The sequence below is a fragment of the Octopus bimaculoides genome, chromosome 3 (assembly GCF_046866305.1).
Source record: "Octopus bimaculoides isolate indiv1 chromosome 3, ASM4686630v1, whole genome shotgun sequence".
NCBI lineage: Eukaryota > Metazoa > Mollusca > Cephalopoda > Octopoda > Octopodidae > Octopus > Octopus bimaculoides.
The window spans coordinates 139,251,561-139,274,137 of NC_142930.1; the positions used below are offsets into that span (position 1 = coordinate 139,251,561).

A 22,577-nucleotide genomic window follows, 5' to 3' on the forward strand; every position below is an offset into this window, starting at 1 on the left:
ATTTTGATAGTGTGGTACTTTCTGGAATTCTCCACATTTCAAGATGTAGGACACATGTTTTATTTTAACTGACCAATAGAAAGAGTTTACAAAACTGATTTGTATATGATTAGCATATTATATCACCAGTAAAAATTTAATCAGCAATGAAGTTAACCTCACTTGCTACTATAACACACTTTAAAAAAGTTTTCTTTCTTTTTTTTTTAGAAAATAAACAATAGATGATTTTATATAAATAAATTAAAAAAACATTATTTTATTTATCCTTATAAACAATAAACATCTCGAACAATTTAATAATGAACTTGAACTTGCTAGGGAGTGAGTCCCAATAAACACAGGTTAGGGCCTTTGGCATTCACAGATCACCAACAGATTATCACAAGCTGTACAGCTACCACACCCACAGGCCATCATCTTATCATCACAGGTTGCAGTGACCAGAGAGCACCAACACATGGCATTATTTGAAATTTTACAATTTTCATTGTGCTTAACCCTTTAGTATTCAGAATTCTCTGTCAAATGTAATTCTTTTTTATTCAAATAGATTTGAATTAATCATGCATTACTTTATAGTTTTGAGATTTCAATGATGTGATTGTTTATTTCTAGAATAATAATTGTAGGGTAAGTGAGAGAGGCTGAATCTGGCCAGTTTGAAAATAAAACAGGTAGATTATTTTGGCCAGATATGGCCAATTTAAATGCTAAAGAGTTAAGGCAGATATCATGGTAAGGCACAGCAGGTTCAAGGCAAATTCAAAGGCTTCATCTGGTTTCGATTTCACCTGGATCTGCATACACAACATTTACATTGCTAACTGGCATGAAGGACAGGAATTCTCATTTTGCCATCTTTATATCTATAAGACATCATGCATTTTGCAAACATTGTCATTTGTTGTTGCTGTTGTTGTAGCCAGCAGTGTTTGGCTAATGGATGAATCCATCTCCTGTGCTGAAATATAAAAAGGAAAAATTGTTAATTATCTCTGGGAGAATTTGTATGAGTGTGTGTGTGTGTGTGTGTGTGTGTGTGTGTGTGTGTGACAGAGAGAGACAGACAGACTAAGAGTGAAAGAAAGGAGAATGAAAAAAGAAAAAAAAACAACAAAACAAACAAGTGATGTATAAAATATAATTATGAAGGGGAAGGTGGGTATGAGAGAAGAGAGAGAGGAGAGAGAAAAAGAGTAAAAGAGAAGAGCGAAAGAGAGGCAAGAGGAAGAGGGGAGGAGAGTTGAGCCCATGTGGTGCAAAGGAGCGAAGAGAGAAGATTAATCCCTGTATAATATATATATATATATATATATATATATATATATATATATATATATATATATATATATATATGCGTGTGTATATTCACATACATATGAAAATCACATCTACTGACTTTACAAATTATACTTACCCTCCTAAGTAGCCTTTTGAATGTTTGGAGACAAATCTGTTGTAGTCAATCCTTAACATAAACTGGTCGATTGTTTGTAGACTGGAGTAAGCTTGGGATTTGTTCAGCATACTAAATAACATCCCAGTGTGATTACGAACATCCTAAAACAAATGAAAAAATTAGAATTCAGATTTTTCCCAAGACTTCTTTGGTTTCATGTTTGTAGTTGTACTGCAAAGATCAAATAAGACCTATTTTGGGATGGTGCTAACATATATGGGTGCCACACCACTGAGATGGGTGGATGGATGGATATATATGTACGCACACACACACACATACATATATATATACACACATACACACACACACACACACACACACACACACACATACATATATACACACATATACACATACATGAATATATATATACACACATATACACATACATACATATACAGAGACACATATACACATACATACATACATATACACACACATATACACATACATACATATACAGAGACACATATACACATACATACATATACACATACATACATATACACACACATACAGCATTTTGTTTGTGAACTAATGATTCTGCCACCTTGCCACCTCATAATGAAACAATAATCCTTTCTACTGTAGGCACAAGGCCTGGAATTTTAGGGAAGGAAACCAGTCAATTATATTAACCCCCAGTGTTTCACTGGTACTTATTTCATCAACCCCGAAAGGATGAAAGGCAAAGTCAACCCCAGTAGAATTTGAACTCAGAATGTAAAGACGGGCAAAATGCTGCTAAGTATTTTGCCTGGCATGCTAATGATTCTGCCAGCTTTCTGCCTTTTATAACAAAACAATAACGACACCAGCAACAAAGTAAGATGAAAATTAAAAACCTTTCGAATGGAAGACAGACGCTGTTGTTGAATGTCAGTCAGTTCAGCTGGGTAACTGTTCTTGATGAGATCACAAAATGACAGACACGCCGATAACAGATCATCTAACAGGTGATTCTGTAACACAATTGAAACAAAGACCTTGTTAGTAATTTTAACCTTGATAATGATGAATAAATAAGCAAATTATACACACACACAAGTAGCATTGGTTTCAAATTTTGGCACAAGGCCAGTAATTTCGAAGAGGGGTAAGCCAATTATATCAACCCCAGTACTCAACTGGTACTCATTTTATTGACCTTGAGAGGATGAAAGGCAAAGTCAACCTCAGTGGCATTTGAACTCAAAACGTACAGATACATGAAATGCTGCTAAGCAAATTCCCCAGAGCGCTAATGATTCTCCCAGCTCACCACCTTAAACACACAAATAGTATTAACAAACAATACAAGACATAGTTGTCTCTTCATTCTATCATCATTATAGTGGCTTCTTCTCTTTGACAATGGCTGATTTTGTACCCTCCTGACTCACACTTCTCTCCTCTTCTTTTTACCCACACTATCACATATACTAGCACCTGACCTTGTATCAACCATTATCCCTAATCTGGAATTTTCCTGCAGGTATCAACTTGCAACTGGGCAAGAGGAACATTGACTACATCAATGTCATTGGTCTCAGGAGATAGAAATGGCTACCAGTACAATCCCTTTTCCAGACCAAACTATTATAGGGGATCTCCTTCAGACCAGTTATCTACATCTGTGTGTGCAAGCCCGGGCATGTATTTTTGTGGAGAAAAGAAGTAGTAGCCCATGCATGCAAGTCTCCCCTCTCCATAACCCCAATGCTGACCAAGGGAAAGGCCCTAACTTCAGGGCCACTGATACTCTATCAGTTCCACTCAGGACTGATACTTTTTTATCAAGCCCCAAAACATGAAAAGCAAAGTTCACTGTTTCAGCAGGATTTGAACTCAGAATGCAGGGAGTCGAAACAAATACAACAAAGTATTCTATCCAATGTTCTAACAATTCTACTAGCTTGAGACCAAACCATTAAAAGGAAAAAAAATATTTTAAAGAAGAAATATAGATATATCCAGAGTACAATGATTAGCACACTTGCCCGTTCATTAGGATGGACATGATCCAATGAGGCAGCTTCTATGTGGTTGCTCAACCTGCAAGAAAGAGCAGCCAAACTTTACTCCTGACACACTCTACTGACTTAAAAAAGAGAAGCCACATTGCATAGTATTGTCCTTGATACATTATGCTACAGGGTGGTCATGGCTGGATATTTTGATCACAGGTCTTCTCTATAAGGACTAATTCAGGGCTAAACATCAACAGAATGGACATAAAGATTGTTTGCCAACATACTGCAGTCATACAAAATACCGCAAAATGACCTTCCCACTTGTTTTGCTTGTGCCTTATTGAAAGGTGTAAAAAAGGATGTGGTCCTAGACCTACTATTCTACTTAAACAGGGCTGACCTGGGTCTAAGTAACACCACCAGCAAAAGAAAATAATTAAGTTTTCCAGAAATCTTTTCATAACAACAACAATAACAGAATTTAAATCCTTACTGTCAGTTTTCTGAAGAGGCTCAGGTCAAGAAGGTCAGTGAGAAATTTCTCATGTGTGAGCTTAACAGCCTCGAAATCACGCACTGAAAGGATCTTGTCAACCAATATTTTATGTAAAGATTCAATGACATCCACCTAAAAAAAAAAATAAAAAGTAAATTCAAATTATTTCTGTACATTTCATGCCATGTTTCTTATTTATTTTATATTGTAATTTGACAGGTAGAGAATCATCATCATCATCATCATCATCATCATCGTCGTCGTTTAACGTCTGCTTTCCATGGGTTGGACGATTTGACTGAGGACTGGTGAACCAGATGGCTGCACCAGGCTCCAATCTGATTTGGCAGAGTTTCTACAGCTGGATGCCCTTCCTAATGCCAACCACTTCGAGAGTGTAGTGGGTGCTTTTACGTGCCACCGGCACAAGGGCCAGTCAGGCGGTACTGGCAACGGCCACGCTCAAAATGGTGTATTTTATGTGCCACCCGCACAAGAGCCAGTCCAGGGGCACTGGCAACGATCTCGCTCGAAAGTCCTTACACATGCCGCGGGCACAAGTGCCAGAAAGGCGATGCTGGGCATTCGCTTGCCCCAACAAGTCTTCGCAAGCTCCACTGCTTAAAACTCACTAACATGCCAGCCACTGGGATTGGCTGTGTAAACCAGACAGAACAAATATCACAATGGATTTTGTCTGAAATGCATACACACCTGGTGTGACAAAAAAAAAACATCCAACGCACTCTGTAAAGTGGTTGGTTTTGGAAGGGTATCCAGCTGTAGAAACTATGCCAAAGCACACATTAGAGCTCAGTGCAGCAGCCTCCCAAATATGGTTCCTGTCAAACTGTCCAACCCATGCCAGCATGGAAAAAGGAATGTTAGATGATGATGATGATGGGTGATGAGTGTGAATGTGTGTGTGTGTGTGTATGAATGTACCTTTTCTTCTTTTTTGTTTAAAGGCTCAATGAGGTTTAACTGCATTCCCAAGGTATTTACCACACAGTCATGCCTGCACCAGTTATGAATAATTCAAAATTAAAATTTAGGAAAATATTCAAAAGTAATTGAAACTTCAATATTTACCTGTAAATAATACTGAAGGTTGTCAATCAGAAATGCCAGGTGAGTTCTCAGTTGCCACTTGGCTTCATTTTGTCGTCCTAACCCTAATGATTTGCTTTTTACCTGTAGGAGCCAGCAATGTTGCAATTCCATTTGGACATAATGCACTTTCATTAGAAATTTAAATACACATTCGTATCTGTAATTGAGAGAAATTGAAAGAAATAATTGGAATTATCAAAAGACCAAAGCAAAAACATGTCCGGGAAGAGGTTTTGTAGGAGAGGAGCCAGTAAAAAAAAAAAGATGAGCAGCAACAGGAGGAGGAGATAAAGAATGCGGGGGGGGGGGGGGGAGAACAAGAACAAGAAGAAGAAAAGGATGAGAAAAATAAGAAAAGGATGAGTATAAGAATAACAAGAACTAGATGGAGGTGGCGGAGGGGAGGGGGATGGGAGGGGGAGGGGATGGGAGGGGGGAGGAGGAGGAGAGGGGCGGAGGGGCGGAGGGCGGAGGGCGGAGGGGCGGAGGGGCGGAGGGGCGGAGGGAGGGGCGGAGGGAGGGGCGGAGGGAGGGGCGGAGGGAGGGGCGGAGGGAGGGGCGGAGGGAGGGGCGGAGGGAGGGGCGGAGGGGAGGGGAGGGGAGGGGAGGGGAGGGGAGGGGCGGAGGGGAGGGGCGGAGGGGAGGGGAGGGGAGGGGCGGAGGGGAGGGGGAGGGGCGGAGGGGAGGGGGAGGGGCGGAGGGGGAGGGGGAGGGGCGGATGGGGAGGGGGAGGGGCGGATGGGGAGGGGGCGGGGCGGGGCGGAGGGGAGGGGAGGGGAGGGGCGGAGGGGATGGGGAGGGGCGGAGGGGAGGGGGAGGGGGAGGGGCGGAGGGGCGGAGGGGAGGGGGAGGGGTGGGGAGGGGCGGAGGGGGAGGGAGGAGGAGGGGGAGGGAGGAGGAGGGGGAGGGAGGAGGAGGGGGAGGGAGGAGGAGGGGAGGGAGGGGAGGAGGGGCGGTGGAGGGGAGGGGCTGAGGGGAGGGGCTGAGGGGAGGGGCTGAGGGGAGGGGCTGAGGGGAGGGGCTGAGGGGGGTGGAAGGAGAGGAAGTGGAAGGAGAGGAAGTGGAAGGAGAGGAAGTGGAAGGAGAGGAAGTGGAAGGAGGCAGAAGAAGAAAATGAAGTGGAGGAGGAGGAGGAAGAAGAAGAAGAAGAAGTGGAGGAGGAGGTCGAGGAGGAGGCGGAGGAGGTCGAGGAAGTAGAAGAGGAGGAGGTCGAGGAAGTAGAGGAGGAGGCAGCAGAAGACGAGGAGGAGGTCGAGGATGAAGTAGAAGAGGAGGAGGCAGCAGAAGAAGACGAGGAGGAGGAGGAGGAGGAGGAGGAGGAGGCAGAAGAAGAAGGGGAGGCAGAAGAAGAAGAAGGGGAGGCAGAAGAAGAAGAAGGGGAGGCAGAAGAAGAAGAAGAAGAGGAGGCAGAAGAAGAAGAGGACGACGATGAGGAACAGGGGGGGCAGCAGCAGCCACTCCAACTACCATCTGCAACTTTCAATCAGCAGGCTGTCATCTTAATAATTCACCTGACAGCAACTGCCAGAGTAACTTTAAAAATAAAACTAATCAAATGTTTTCTCAAAACAAAATGGTAAAACTACTCACTTTTCTAACACAGACGGAGTGAAAAATATGTGGAGGGGCCATTGGACAGTATAGGTTAAACCAAGAGAATTTAGTACGGTACCACTGAACACGTTGACATTACTTGGTCGATCTGAAACGAAATCAAACAAGGAAATATAATGATGAAAAATAAAAAAGAAAATTAAATATCAGCTGCATGCATGCATACATACATACATACATACATTTGTTTTTACGCCCATTTTTCTAATATATATATATATATATATATATTATAATAATTTTTCTAGAGGATGTAGCAACCGTTACCAATATAGCATAAGAACTTACCTTAGGAGATCATTAACTAGATTCCTTAAGGGTCGTTCTCACAGTTTATATTTATATTATAAGGCTTTTAAACTTTTAAATTTTCATATTCAAAAGAGACAGAGACTTCAAATTTGATATATCGATTTATTCACCACTCTATGTTAACATTTCTGTGCCAAACTTATCCAGTGACTGGTCCATTGGATTTAGACATTTGAATATGAAAATTTAAAAGTTTAAAAACCTTATAATATATATATATATATATGGCCGTTGCCAGTACCGCCTGACTGGCTCCTGTAGGATTTTCGAGCGAGATCGTTGCCAGTGCCCCTGGACTGGCTTGTGCGGGTGGCACATAAAAGACACCATTTCGAGCGTGGCCGTTTTCGTGCGGGTGACACGTAAAAGCACCCACTACACTCTCTGAGTGGTTGGCGTTAGGAAGGGCATCCAGCTGTAGAAACTCTGCCAAATCAGACTGGAGCCTGGTGTTGCCATCCGGTTTCACCAGTCCTCAGTCAAATCGTCCAACCCATGCTAGCATGGAAAGCGGACGTTAAACGATGATGATGATGATGATGATGATATATATGACACGTAAAAGCACCCACTACACTCTCTGAGTGGTTGGCATTAGGAAGGGCATCCAGCTGTAGAAACTCTGCCAAATTAGATTGGAGCCTGGTGTTGCCATCCGGTTTCACCAGTCCTCAGTCAAATCGTCCAACCCATGCTAGCATGGAAAGTGGACGTTAAACGATGATGATGATGATGATATATTATTGAGACATTGTTTTAGAATTTGATGCCCTTTCTGCCAATAACCCCGTCAAAACGCAAAAAGAATATAAAGTGCAATAGACAGTTGTCAGGTCTATCAAGTGTTTAACACTTTAAAAAGCATTTTCTCATCAGTAACCCAGTTGATAAAACAATTTCTAAAACAATGATTTTATACATACCGCCAGTACCAGTTTTACAAGTGAGCTGGAAATTGTGCAAATAACTGTCATTTTCCCAGAGTGTATTACGGATAACAGATCGAAATACGGTGTTCAATTCTGAAAATTATTTACAAAAAAAAAACAGTTTTGATTTTAATATAAATACTAATTGATTATTTAAATATAGTTAATTAGTATTAAATACAACTATCTATTCACCCATTTTCTCTGCCAACTATTCCGAGGAGAATCATGGGAGTTGAGTTTTCAGGTAGCTCTTCTATAGGGTTCTATCAGAAGGAATCATCATTAGACTTACCAGCTGGATTTCCAAGTATGGCACACTGAGACTATGGATGTTATCCAACCATCTCATTCTTGGTCTACCCATATATATCTCCAGCTGGTTGGCTCTGCTTTAAAGAATCCATTCTTTCTAGCAACTCTCTAACCACATGTCTGTAGCACCAGGGCTATAACTTCTCAATGCAGAAAAGTATTGATTTGACCTGGTGAGACTACCTAGTCTCCAGCTACACACCCTGTCAAGTAACATTACTCAAGAGAACCTTCAAAGGAACCATATTTTGGCCATTTGTATTTGCAATCATAACAATTGTACTTTTTCAGTAAAAAGTAAAATTACCTTCTCGAGTCATACTGACTCATAAAGGCTGGTTTCCCAGTTTTATGGCATACATGCTCCCCACCTCGATGGGACACTGGTTCATCATAAGATTACTCATTTTTGCCAGCTGAGTGCACTGGAGCAACAAGAAATGAAGTGTTTTGCTCAAGAACACAGCATGTTGTCCAGTCCTGGAATCAAATCCATAATCTTACAATCAGGAGTCCACCACTCTAACCACTAAGCCACATGCCTCCACACTTTTTCAGGTTTATTCAGTTGTTGCCTGAGGAAGAACTCAACACTACAATCTCTGATAATATTGTTTAAAGAATTGAATCATTCCAAGCCAGACAAAATGTTTGATGGCTCTTTACATTCTGAGTTCAAATCCTGCTAAGGTCAACTTTGCCTGTTGTCCTTTCTGGGTTGATGAAATAAAGTACCAGTCAAGTACTGGAGGTGATGTAATGGACTAACCCTCCCCTAAAATTTCTGGATTTGAGCCAAAATTTGAAAGAATATTATCTAAAGATTTACGGAGATGTACTTGCATAGCAAGTGACCTGATCCAAGATCGTGTGCTGAAACAAAAACAATTGGAGTGTGGAAGGTGTTTGTAAGCCATTTAAAAACAAACAAAAACTGTTAGACCTGTTCACTGACAAAATTCCATGCTGCATGGAATTTTGTCAGCAAACAAATCATGGTTTCAAAGTGACGAAAATATTCTGACAAATTAAATTTAAATGTTGAAGTGAATCTAACGGGTTTCTGTGTGTTTTTAAATGGTTTATAAACACCTTCCACGCTGCAAGTGTTATTATCTAAAGAATTCCAGTAAAACAGATGCAGTGTTTAAATCAGAGTTCCTTACAAAAAAAAACATTAAAAAAGAAAAATATTTTAACCCCTCTTGATTGCAACCTGCCTGAGTCTGCAGTTTTTATAAATAAAACATCCATTTTGAAGTGATAATATTTAAATTTAAACTTTCAAACCAAATTTCATAGAGATACCTTCAGATAAGTCACATTCCAAACAGTTGCTAGTTATTTTACTAAATTCCTCTTAACTTTTACTCTTTTACTTGTTACAGTCATTTGACTGCGGCCATGCTGGAGCACCACCTTTAATTGAATAAATCAACGCCAGGACTTATTCTTTGTAAGCCTAGTACTTATTCTATCGGTCTCTTTTGCCGAACCGCTAAGTTACGGGGACGTAAACACACCAGCATCGGTTGTCAAGCAATGGTGGGGGGACAAACACAGACAAACACACACACACACACACACACACACACACACACACACACACACACATATATATATACATATATACGACGGGCTTCTTTCAGTTTCCGTCTACCAAATCCACTCACAAGGCTTTGGTCGGCCCGAGGCTATAGTAGAAGACACTTGCCCAAGGTGCCACGCAGTGGGACTGAACCCGGAACCATGTGGTTGGTAAGCAAGCTACTTACCACACAGCCACTCCTGCGCCTATGAATATTTTTCACAATCAATTGACACAGACTATGGTCTTAAAAGATTTAAATTACACAGTTAAAATTGAGAGAATATTTACAGAACTTACCATGCTCAGTGTTGTACTGAGGAATTGAGATGAGTAATGAATGAGCTGTGTCTATAAAGGACTGGTAAAGGTCACCTCGACCAAATAAAAAGATGTCCTTTAAGAGTTTCAACTGTCCAAATATATCAGAGTCTTCGACAACTAACAACCAGAGTTGCTACATAATAGAAAAAAAAATCATTACTTTGAATCAGTACATAGAAAACAATTATAAATTTTTAAAAATTAACCAAAGGTACAAGCATGTGACATGGGATTTAAGAAGTTCAATTGAAAATCCTGTGGCTCTGGGCTTTATCTTAATGCCTGGTACACTGAGCAACTTTAGTCAATCTAAGTGCTGTGAGTGAAATTTGGTACACAAGAACTTTGTAAGCACCTGTCAGATATAAATATATGTGTATGTATATAACTCCAAATTTGAACACAATTAGAGCCAGCTTGTCCAACTTACGAGAAAATGGACATAAAAGAACAATGATGGAACAATCAAACATATCGACCCTATTTCTTGACTCCTACTTACCTACTGGTAGAGGTGCAATAGCCCAGTGGTTAGGGCAGTGGACTCGTGGTCATAGGATCGCGGTTTCAATTCCCAGACCGGGCATTGTGAGTGTTTATTGAGCGAAAACACTTAAAGCTCCACGAGGCTCCGGCAGGGGATGGTGGTGAACCCTGCTGTACTCTTCCGCCACAACTTTCTCTCACTCTTACTTCTGGTTTCTGTTGTGCCTGTAATTCAAAGGGTCAGCCTTGTCACACTGTGTCACGCTGAATATCCCCGAGAACTACATTAAAGGTACACGTGTCTGTGGAGTGCTCAGCCACTTGCACGTTAATTTCACGAGCAGGCTGTTCTGTTGATCAGATCAACTGGAACCCTCGACGTCATAAGCGACGGAGTGCCAACACACACACACTTACCTACTGACCCCCAGAAAGATGAAAGGCAAAATTCAACCAGGGCCAGATCTGAAATTTGGATGTAAAAGGACATACCTAAATACCACAAAGCATTTTGTCCAACATTCTACCATTTTTTGCAGTTCACCACCTTAAGTTGAATACAATTTTTATTTCAAAACCTAGATACAAGGTTACAAGATTAGGGGCAGGGAACTATCTATTAAATCAACTCCAGTATTTGACTGGTGCTGCATTTTATCAATCCTTGAAAGGACGAAATGCAGAAGTAATCTCACAAAATTCAAGCTCAGAAAATAAAGGGAGACAACTACACACTATAAACCATGCCTGACACGATTTGGTATCAGACCATGAAGGAACGGACATAAAGCCAAGCAATAGCTTGCAAGCGAATTTGATAGATGTGGAAATCCATCGTGTGTGTGTGTGTGCGTGTGTTTGACCCTACACTGCTTCACAACTGGTGTTTGTTTACATCTCCGTAACTTAACAGTTCAACAAAAGTGATTAATAGAAGAGTACCAGGCTCAACAAGAATAAATACTGGGGTTAATTTGTTCAACTAAACCCTTCAAGATGGTGTGCTAGCATGGCCGCAGTCCAATGACTGAAACAAGTTAAAAAATAAACAACAGATTTGGTTCAATGTTCTACTGATTCCAAGGCTGTGAGCTGGCAGAAACGTTAGCACGCCAGGCGAAATGCTTAGCGGTATTTCGTCTGTCTTTACTTTCTGAGTTCAAATTCCGCCAAGGTTGACTTTGCCTTTCATCCTTTTGGGGTCGATAAATTAAGTACCAGTTGCGTGCTGGGTCGATTTAATCGACTGACACCCCTCCCCAAGAATTTTGGGCCTTGTGCCTTGAGTAGAAAAGAAAAGAATACTATACTGATTCCATTACATATTATATTAAGCATAATACTGATTTTCAAGACAAGCACAAGGTCACACATTTTGGAAAAAGGGCTGGTACAGTTATAGATTACATCTTCCCCACTACATCACTGGTATTGTATATTATCAAGCTGACATAAGTGTAATAATGTTGGTTTCAAATTTTGGCACCAGGTCACCAATTTTGGGGGAGGAGGTAAGTGGATGACATTGATGCCAGTGCTCAACTGGTTCTTATTTCTTCAACTCTGAAAGGATGAAAGGCAAAGGTCAACCTCAACCGGAATTTGAACTCAGAACATAAAAGACAGATGAAATGCTGCAAAGGATTTTGCCCGGTGTGCTAACGCGATTCTACCACCTTGCCACATTAATGCTGCCTTAATAATGCTTCCAAATTTTTGGCATAAGGCCAGCAAGTTCAGGAGAGGGTTAAGTCAATTACATCAGCACCCCAGTACTCAGCTGGTATTTTATTGACCCTGAAAGGATGACTGGTAAAAATCAACCTCAGCAAAATTTGAACTCAGAACATAAAGACAGACGAAATACCACTAAGCATTTTTACTTGGCATGTTAATAATTCTGCCAACTTGCCACCTTAGATAAGTAAAATACTTTGCAAAGCAATGATGGTGATGATGATGATGATGATGATGATGGTGGTGGTGGTGGTGGTGATGATGATGATGATGATCATGATCATCATCATCACCATCATCATCATCATCGTTTAACATCCACTTTCCATGCTAGCATGGGTTGGACAATTTGACTGGGGACTGGCGAACCAGATGGCTGCACCAGGCTCCAATCTGATCTGGTAGAGTTTCTACAGCTGGATGCCCTTACTAACACCAACCACTCCGAGAGTGTAGTGGGTGCTTTTACGTGCCACCGGCACAAGGGCCAGTCAGGTGGTACTGGCAACAGCCACGCTCAAGTGGGTTTTTTTTACGTGTCACCTGCACAGGAGCCAGTCCAGTGGCACTGGCAACAACCTATTTCAAAAAAATCTTACTTCAGCAACAAATCCTCGGACGGCATTGACAGTTTCTCTGAAGTTGATTTGATTAAAATTCTTTTCCTGTGACAGTCTGAAGAGGTCTTTAGAAAAATTTTCTTGTCCTTTTCTCAAAGAGTTTTCTAATGACAAAAAAAGAAAAAAAAATTCGTCAAAAAATCATAGAATGTTTTCTTAAAGTTTAAATATTTAATACTAAAAGATATATTACATCAAAAAAAATTAAAAGTGCAATGGAGAAAGCATATTAACAGAGAATAAACTGATTGAATAACAAAAATACAATGAAAGTGTGTGTTGATTAAGCAGACCTGCAGTTTAAGGCACTCCAGCCATGACTAATCCCATGTTTTTGTGTACTGAGCTACATTATTCTGTGTGCTTCCTCTTTTTAACACAGTAAGGTAGCTGAAGGAGATTTGGCTGCTATTTTAAGAGAGGCATATGCGTGGTACTTTAGGCAAGTGTCTTCTGCTACAGCCTCAGGCCAACCAAAGTCTTGTGAGCAGATTTCGTAGGCGGAAACTTAAAGAAGCTTGTTATATACATATATACGTGTGTGTGTATGTGTGTGTGTGCGTGCGCACGTGTTTTGAGTGTGTGTGTGTATATTTGTGTGTGAGTGTTTGAGCGTTTGTGTGCGAGTATGTTTGTGTGTGAGAGTGTTTGTATGTTTGTGTGTGAGTGTGTTTGTGTGTGAGAGTGCTTGTGTGTGAGAGTGCTTGTGTGTGAGTGTGCTTGTGTGTAAGTATGTTTGTGTGTGTGTTTGAGTGAGTGCTTGTATGTGAGTGAGTGTGAGTGTGTGTTTGTGTGAGTGTGTGTTTGTGTGAGTGTGTGTGTGTGTGTGTGTGTTTGTGTGAGTGCATTTGTGTGGGTATTTGTATGTGGGTGTGTTCGTGTGTGAGTGTGTTCATGTGTGTGATTGTGTGTGCATGTGTGTGGGGGGTGCACCCTTGTCTAAATATCATGGGATGGTTGTAAATGAGCATCACTGTCATACCAGCGAGGTTGTTCATTTCTAGTCTTCCATATAAAACGTATGCCCATGGGAAAATATTACCTTACTTAAAAACTGGTGACAGCTGGAGACAAGAAGGGTATCCAGCTGTAGAAAATCAAATAAAAAGTTAGCATCTGTACCAAACCCTATTCCAACTAGAAACCTTTATTTCTACACTAAAGGATAATGACACATGTCTAGTTAATACCTTGGTGGATGAAAATATTATTATTCATACTTTAGAAAGAAAGTGTCTTAGTCTGAATTCAGTCAGGGACAATGTAGATATTCAGGAATTAAACACTTGATAATGATCAGAGAGTGGAGGCGCAATGGCCCAGTGGTTAGGGCAGCGGACTCACGATCAGAGGATCACGGTTTCAATTCCCAGACCGGGCGTTGTGAGTGTTTATTGAGCGAAAACACCTAAGCTCCATGAGGCTCCGGCAGGGGGGGGGGGTGACCCCTGTTGTACTCTTTCGCCCCAACTTTCTCTCACTCTTTCTTCCTGTTTCTTGAGTAATGCTGCGAAGGACTGGCGTCCCATCCAGCTGGGGGGAACATATACGCCATAGAAACCGGGAAACCGGGCCCATGAGCCTGGCTAGGCTTTGAAAGGGCAACGGTTATCATTTTTTTAATGATCAGAGAACAAACCAACTGAAATCATCATCCTCATTTAATGTCTGCTTTTCATGCTGGCATATGTTGGACAGCTTAACAGGAACTGACAAGGCCAGGGGCTGCACCAGATTCCATAATCTGCTTTGGCTTGGTTTCTGCAGCAAGATGCCCTTTCTAACACCAACCACTTTACAGAGTGTAGTGGGTGATTTTTACATGGCACTAGCATCAGTGCATTTTATGTGGCACCATCATTATCATCATCGTTTAACGTCCGCTTTCTATGCTAGCATGGGTTGGACGATTTGACTGAGGACTGGTGAACCAGATGGCTACACCAGGCTCTAACCTGATTTGGCAAAGTTTCTACAGCTGGATGCCTTTCCTAACACCAACCACTCCGAGAGTGTAGTGGGTGCTTTTATGTGCCACCGGCACGAAGGCCAGTCAGGCGGTACTGGAAACGGTCACGCTCAAAATGGTGTATTTTACGTGCCACCTGCACAGGAGCCAGTCCAGCGGCACTGGCAACGATCTCGCTCAAATGTCTTTTCCTGTGCCACCGGCACTAGTGCCAGGAAGGCGACGCTGGTAACGATCACGCTCAAATGGTGCTATTTACGTGCCACCGGCACGGGAGCCAGATCATCAATGCTTTTTACATGACACCAGCATCAGTGCCGTTCATGTGGCATCAGCACCAGTGCTTTTCATGTGGCACCAGTACCAAGATTTTTACATGGAACCAGCACCAACGCTTTTTATGTGGTAGGATTAATTAATAACCTGAAAAATAATCATATTAACATCTCATTTCAAATATTTAGATTCAGGAAGTTAATTAGATTAGTTAAAAGACTCACCTAGTTTCTTAATTTCTGGTGTTAACTTTTGAGTATCAAACATTTTAATGGACTCTCCAACAAACAGAATTTTTTTGGCCACTTGGTATCCAATATACGATGGTAGGAGGTCAGCACGGATAACATAAACTACCTGTTTCTAATCAATAAAAGAAAGTATAAAGCAACATTGAAAAATCCCTTACATATAAAGTTTGCAATTACATTTTGACCCTTTAACATTTCGGAAATAGTTCTGTTGCTGTTTAACCTTAGGTCAGCCCTAATTAAGTAAACCTAAGGTGAATGATATTCCAGACATGGCCCTCTTGTTTTTTTGTATCCAATGTCCTTCTGTTTTGTTTTTTAAGACGGCAAATTTGGCATGAGAGAGATTTGACTGCTGTTTCTAGCATAATAAGTAACCAATTTGTGGTTCCCTCATTGGCTCAACAATTTCTCAGAGAGAATAGATACTAAAGACTTAACATGTGAAATATTCATATTGAATAGATAGAACCCAATGATATATGAAACATTGAAAGATCTTGTTATGTTTCTGTTACAAAATGTTAAACAGAAATTTAAACAAATATTGGTTTCAAATTTTGGCACCAGGCCAGCAATTTTGGGGGCAGGGTAAGTTGATTATATTGACCCCAGTGTTCAACTTATACTTATTTTATCAAATCCGATGTAAAAGTAAAACTGACCTTAACAGCATTTGAACTCAGAATATAAGGATGGACGAAATGCCGCTTAGCATTTTGCCTGGTGTGCTAACGCTTCTTCCAGCTCGCCGTCTTTAAACAAATTGATATTAATTCAGGTTTCTATGCCTTTCCCAACCCATCATCATGAATGTTGGGTAATAATCGAAAGAATACAAATCACAAATACAAGCAACCAAAATGGGATTTTCTTTGAAGAATATTTGTAGTAATGTTACTTGACAAAGGAAGCGCAATGGCCCAGTGGTTAGGGCAGCAGACTCGCGGTCATAGGATCGCGGTTTCGATTCCCAGACCAGGCGTTGTGAGTGTTTATTGAGCAAAAACACCTAAAGCTCCACGAGGCTCCGGCAGGGGGTAGTGGCGAACCCTGCTGTACTCTTTCACCACAACTTTCTCTCACTCTTACTTCCTGTTTCTGTTATGCCTGTAATTCAAAGGGCCAGCCTTGTCACACTGTGTCACGCTGAATATCCCCGAAAACTACATTAAGCATACACGTGTCTGTGGAGTGCTCAGCCACTTGCACGTTAATTTCACAAGTAGGCTGTTCTGTTGATCGGATCAACTGGAACCCTCGACATCGTAAGCGACGGAGTGCCAACAACTTGACAAAATGTGTAACTCAGAGATCAAGAAGGCTCTCCAGGTCAAGCCACTAATTCTCTGCATTGAGAGGCCACAACTCTCATACTATGGACATGTGATAAGAATGTCACAAGAAGGACTGCAAAATGGATTCTTCTAGTTGAGCTTCAGAGTAGACCAAGAATGTGATGGTTGGGTAATAACCATAATCCTCAGTTGGTCATGCTTGGGAATCCAGCAGGAAAGTGTAATCACAGTGGCTTGTGATAAGACCCTATGGAGGCGGTACATGAGGACTCTATCTTCACAACCCTCCCAAGAATAATGGGCTGAGAAAATGGATGGATAAAGTTTTGGTGATTGTACAAATGTGTTTTGCACAGAAGATTGAAACAAACAATTATATTTACACGATGATGATGCTCACACAATATCTACGCAAGAATACTCACAAACACAAGCACATGTATTACAATGGGCTTATTTTAGTTTCTGTCTACCAAATCCAGTCACAAGGCTTTGGCCAGTCTAAGGTTGTAGTAGAAAACACTTGTCAAAGTTGCTGTATAGTGGGACTAAACCCAAGACCACACAGTTAGGAAGTAAGCATCACAACCACACACCTATGTCTATACATTCTGTTTCCCCGCCTTTATATTCCAGTATCTATTAATTTTCTCCTTGATATCTCTGATTTTCGTCAAGCAAATTATTCTTAGCAGAGGTTACAACAAGAATCCTGTAAGCAATAAATACATGGTTTAACCCTTTAGTGTTTGAACCGGCCATATCCGGCCCAAATATTCTACATGTTTCATATTCAAACTGGCCAGATCCAGCCCCTCACACCTAACCTACAGTGACATTCTAAAAAGAAACAATCACATCATTGAAACCTCAAAGCTATAACATAATGCATGATTAACTCAAAACAATTTGAACGGAAAATATTACATTTAACAGAGTAATCTGAACACTAAAGGGTTAAATTCCTTCAGTGGATCTATCAGTCTTTCTTCTGTCTCAAATTAATGTTCATAATGAATGTTTAATCATGCACAATAAAATCTAAGCATCATCGTCATCAATTGACTGTTTTCCATGCAAGCATAGGTTGGGCAGTTTGACGGAGCTGGCCAGCTGAAGAGCCGCCCAGGCTCCAATTATGTTTAACCCTTATCCGGCCAAAATATTTAATCTGTTTTATGTTCAAACTGGCCAGATTCAGCCTATCACACCTACCCTACAATGTTATTCTACATTAAGTAATTACACCATCAAGATCTTGAAAATATGAGATAATGCATGATTAATTCAAATCAATGTGAATCAATAAGCATTATGTTTGATAGAATAATCTGAACACTAAAGGGTTAAGCATGGTTTCTACAGCTGGATGCCCTTACAAACGCCAACCACTTTACAAGGTATAATGGGTGCTTTTACACAGCATGGCACAGGTGCATTTACATGATACCAGTTCAGGTGCTTTTTACATGGTACCAGCATCTATGAGCCCACAAGATTAGGGATTCTCAGCTGGAAAGGGATGCAGGGAACAGCCTGTATGCAAGGGCAACCATGCTTCTGTGCCCAGCGTCGCCTTTCTGGCACTTGTGCCCGTGACATGTGTAAGGATTTTCGAGCGAGATCGTTGCCAGTGCCGCTGGACTGGCTCCTGTGCAGGTGGCACATAAAATACACCATTTTGAGCATGGCCGTTGCCAGTACCACCTGACTGGCCTTCGTGCGGGTGACACGTAAAAGCACCCACTACACTCTCTGAGTGGTTGGCGGTAGGAAGGGCATCCAGCTGTAGAAACTCTGCCAAATCAGATTGGAGCCTGGTGTAGCCATCTGGTTTCACCAGTCCTCAGTCAAATCGTCCAACCCATGCTAGCATGGAAAGCGGACATTAAACGATGATGATGATGTGTCTTTTCAAGCACAGCAAACCACCAGGAGTTTCGGTCCTCCGTCAACCCCTCTGTGAGTCCCAACGCCTGTAGATCCTTTCTCACCACTTTTTCCCATGTCTTCCTGGAACTATAGCAATTACCTTGGCATCTTGATTATTTTCTTCCTGTTCACAACTTCTAGCATTGGCTTCATGGCTCTCCTGGATGAAGAATTCCTTATATGGATCCATTAGTTTGCCATACAACATCCAAGCACAAAGATGTTTAAACAATGGTCCATGACAGGTTGAAAGTAAACTGAAATAGAAATAAAACTCAAGTCATCTACAAAGCAACAGCAGCCACCACTATAGTTCCAGTCATGACCAACTCATCTAATACAGCCTGACTTCAGATGAGAGTATAGTTTGAGGGATATTTAGATGTATCTGGATATATAGAGATTTCTAGCTAATACATCACTATGCTTGTAACATAAATGGTGATAGCAGCACTAATACCCATTCACAACAGAAACAGAATACTTATTTCACAACCACAGACTAAGAATTTTAAATCGAAATTGACTACTGAAACCAGTGCGCGCATGTGTGTGTATGCGTGTGTGTGTGATGTATGTACATACATGATGGGGTGCTGTAAAGTTCTTGGCTTTAGGCAAAAGAAAATACAAGAGGATCAGTTAATTATGATTTTATTGAACATATTCCCCTCTCAGACTCACACACTTACTACAGCAGTCCTTCAGTTTTTCTGAGCCCTGTAAAAGAACTCAGAAGGTTGAGCCCCCCAACCAGGCTTCTCACGATACCCTTAAAGTCAGTAACTTTTCAGTGCCCCTCATATATATATATAATCAACCTCATCATTATCATTTTAATGTCTATTATTTTGCGCTTCTATGGATCAGATGAAATTTGTCAAGGCACATTTCTTTGGTTGACAGCCCTTCTGTAACCAAACCTCACCTGTTTCTAAGTAAGGTAATATTTCCCCTAGGCCACCACAATGGCCAGACATGTATTCATAGAAGATTGCAAATGAATGACTGCTTTGGTAACAGTGATGTTTGTTTACAACTAGCATGCAATGCTAAGACAAGGAATCACAATCAAACACACAGTAAAGTGTCTTGCTTAAGAACACAACACTCTGCCAGAAATCGAGCCAAATATCCTAACCACTAAGCTGTGGGTTTTCATGACAAGTACACGTCTGTGGAATACTCAGCCACTTACATGCTAATTCATCAAGTTTAGATGTTCATTTGCTCAAACATCTGAACACTCATGGTGGGGAATTCAGAATATAAAACCATCAAATATAATTTTCTCAGTTCTATAATTTTCAAATAAGTACACTTAGCTGTCAAAAGTGCTTGGCAAATGGTAAAAGTACACTTACCTTTCAAAAGTCTGCTTCACAACTGGTATACCAGAGATGGAAGCTTTATGAATTCTGTCCAAGATATAACAACCATGAGCCTAGAAGTAATAATTAATGTTAATTTATTAATGTAATAAGTAACGTTTATTAAATTTGTTTCAAATTTTGGCACAAGGCCAGCAAGTTCAGGAGAAGAGGTAAGTCATTACAATGACCCCTAGTACTCAACTGGTACTTATTTTATCGACCTCAGAACATAAAAATTAAATATTAAGTTAGTATGACTAAGTTAAAGTAATACTGCTTGTTTGTTTAAAGTCTATTTTTGCCATGCTAATAAGGATTTGGATGAGGAGTTATCTGAAACAGGGTTTGACAGACAGATTTTCTTCTTGTTACCAACCATTAAATGTTTTCAAATAAGGAATTTTCTTTTTTTTTTTTTTGTTTTATTCCAGAGTTCTTGAAAAGGGTCATAATACTCTTTTACTTGTTTCAGTCATTTAACTGCGGCCATGCTGGGGCGCCGCCTTTAGTCAAGCAAATCAACCCCAGGACTTACTCTTTGTAAGCCTAGTACTTATTCTATTGATCTCTTTTGCCGAACCGCTAAGTTACGGGGACGTAAACACACCAGCATTGGTTGTCAAGCGATGTTGGTGGGACAAACATAGACACACAAACATATACACACACATACATATATATAAACTTCGCCTCTTTAATCAGCCAGCACAACAATAAAATAATTACCAAAAACAATAATGCAGGCCAGCTTACAAAGACCTGTAATTGCAAAGACCCAACCTCCTGTCCGTTGGAAGGAAGATGTCTAGAAAAAGGCATTGTATATACGGCCAAAGTCCAGATAGAAGGCTCGCATGATTATAGAACATATACAGGGGCTACAGAAAATTCTTTCAAAACCAGACTGTATTCGCATAAAAATTTTTTTAGGTACCCTGAAAATAGGACAAAGACGAGCCTGGCAAAATACATCTGGCATTTAAAGGAGAATGAAGCCCAGCCTTTCAACGTGACATGGAGGATTTTAGGCAAAGCATCGCCTTACAGACACGGTGCCCATAAGAGACCATTGAAATGTGATCTTTGTTTATTGGAAAAAATGAATATCTTGTTCCAGGATAAGAAGGCGCTAAACCAAAGACGCGAACTTTTAAACACATGTAGGCATGCATCCAAATTTAAAATGTCTGCATGTAATATTCCATATGGGTAATTTTTGACTATGATCGAATCCTTATAACCATTGTGCAATCTGGCTATTGGATTGGTACCAAATTATAAATGATTTATTTAGCGTTGTAAGAATTTTGTAAAGACCCCTGCATCATTTTAAGAAAACCTTCGTCTGTTATATACATAATTTTTCTTCTCCCTTGTTTTTACTTTTTACTTCATTCTATTCTATTTATTTAAAAAAAAAAACGCTTTGTATTCTTTTATGCATGTACTTTCGCCTGGTTTTAACTTTTATACACCCAGCGGTTTATTTAAGAAGTTGGCTGCATATATACACCGAGATCTAATGGTTTCTTTATGTAGATGTCTGTATAGTTACAGCACTTAAGTATTCATATGCATGTACCTGCGCTTACATATAGGGCCTGGGTTTGCACTTGTGCATATGCTGTTATGATTTCGTGCGTATATTTTTTGTGTATACACGGTAAGGGCATATGCTTGTGTTTATTTATACATACATGCATCTATATTATTATATATGCGTATGTACGATTAGGTTCACACTCACATATACTTGTATGTGTGCATACGCATGTATAAGGTTATGATCGTAAGTATTTGCGTACATATCAACATATGTATCTATATGCGTGATGCTATACACATTTTTGTATACGCATATATGCGCAATCTAAATTTTATGCACGTTTACTATATGCTCTTGCTTATTTTCTCTCTCTACTCCTTCCTTACTATTCCCAGCCTTTCTCTCTTTTCTTCCTTTGCTATCTTTCTTTTTTTCCATTTCTTTCTTTCTTTCTTTATTCTCTTTCTTTCTTCTTTTCCTTTTTTATGACAACTACATTCCCCCGCCACCCCCTTTCCTATATTTAACGTTATTATAGATACGTTACTCTTTACTCCTCCACTCCATAGCTTAAGATACAATTTTCGTTACCAGCACATAGGTTTTTCACGCGCAAACTTAAATGCGTGTGTGTGTATATGTGTGTAGATTTGTACTTATGTATATATCTGTGCCTTGTAAATATAGGCCTATATACGTAGATTGTTTGTGCGTATGCAACTGTGTATTTCGATGTATATATTTATATATAGATATATATATGTTGTGGATAGCCTTGTATACGTACACGCTATTGTAATTTTATTTTATTTTATTTTGAATGAAGCGTATACTTTATTTTATTGATTTGATTTTAATGCGTTAATTCGAATATAATTAATTATTTACAATATGTATTTTGAGCCCATTTTTCTATTTAAGGTTTTCTTCGATATTTTTTAATAGGATGAATCTGTATTAAATTTATTGGGTCTGTGCATT

At 40.2% G+C, this 22,577-nt stretch overlaps 1 protein-coding gene across 1 annotated transcript in view; it reads right to left on the minus strand.

Annotated features, from left to right (window-relative positions):
- Positions 1-228: 228 nt before the first annotated feature.
- Positions 229-22,577, minus strand: part of LOC106867278 (gamma-tubulin complex component 4) — a 30,473-nt gene continuing 8,124 nt past the window's right edge. The window contains exons 5-16 of the mRNA XM_089349733.1: positions 20,042-20,121; positions 18,778-18,934; positions 15,421-15,559; positions 12,931-13,055; positions 10,085-10,241; positions 7,876-7,974; positions 6,617-6,728; positions 5,006-5,183; positions 3,911-4,045; positions 2,311-2,427; positions 1,421-1,563; positions 229-964 (exon numbers count right to left, since the gene is read on the minus strand). Of these exons, the coding sequence (XP_089205859.1) occupies positions 940-964; positions 1,421-1,563; positions 2,311-2,427; positions 3,911-4,045; positions 5,006-5,183; positions 6,617-6,728; positions 7,876-7,974; positions 10,085-10,241; positions 12,931-13,055; positions 15,421-15,559; positions 18,778-18,934; positions 20,042-20,121 (1,467 nt within the window). The 3' untranslated portion in view covers positions 229-939. The remainder of the gene's footprint in view (positions 965-1,420; positions 1,564-2,310; positions 2,428-3,910; positions 4,046-5,005; positions 5,184-6,616; positions 6,729-7,875; positions 7,975-10,084; positions 10,242-12,930; positions 13,056-15,420; positions 15,560-18,777; positions 18,935-20,041; positions 20,122-22,577) is intronic.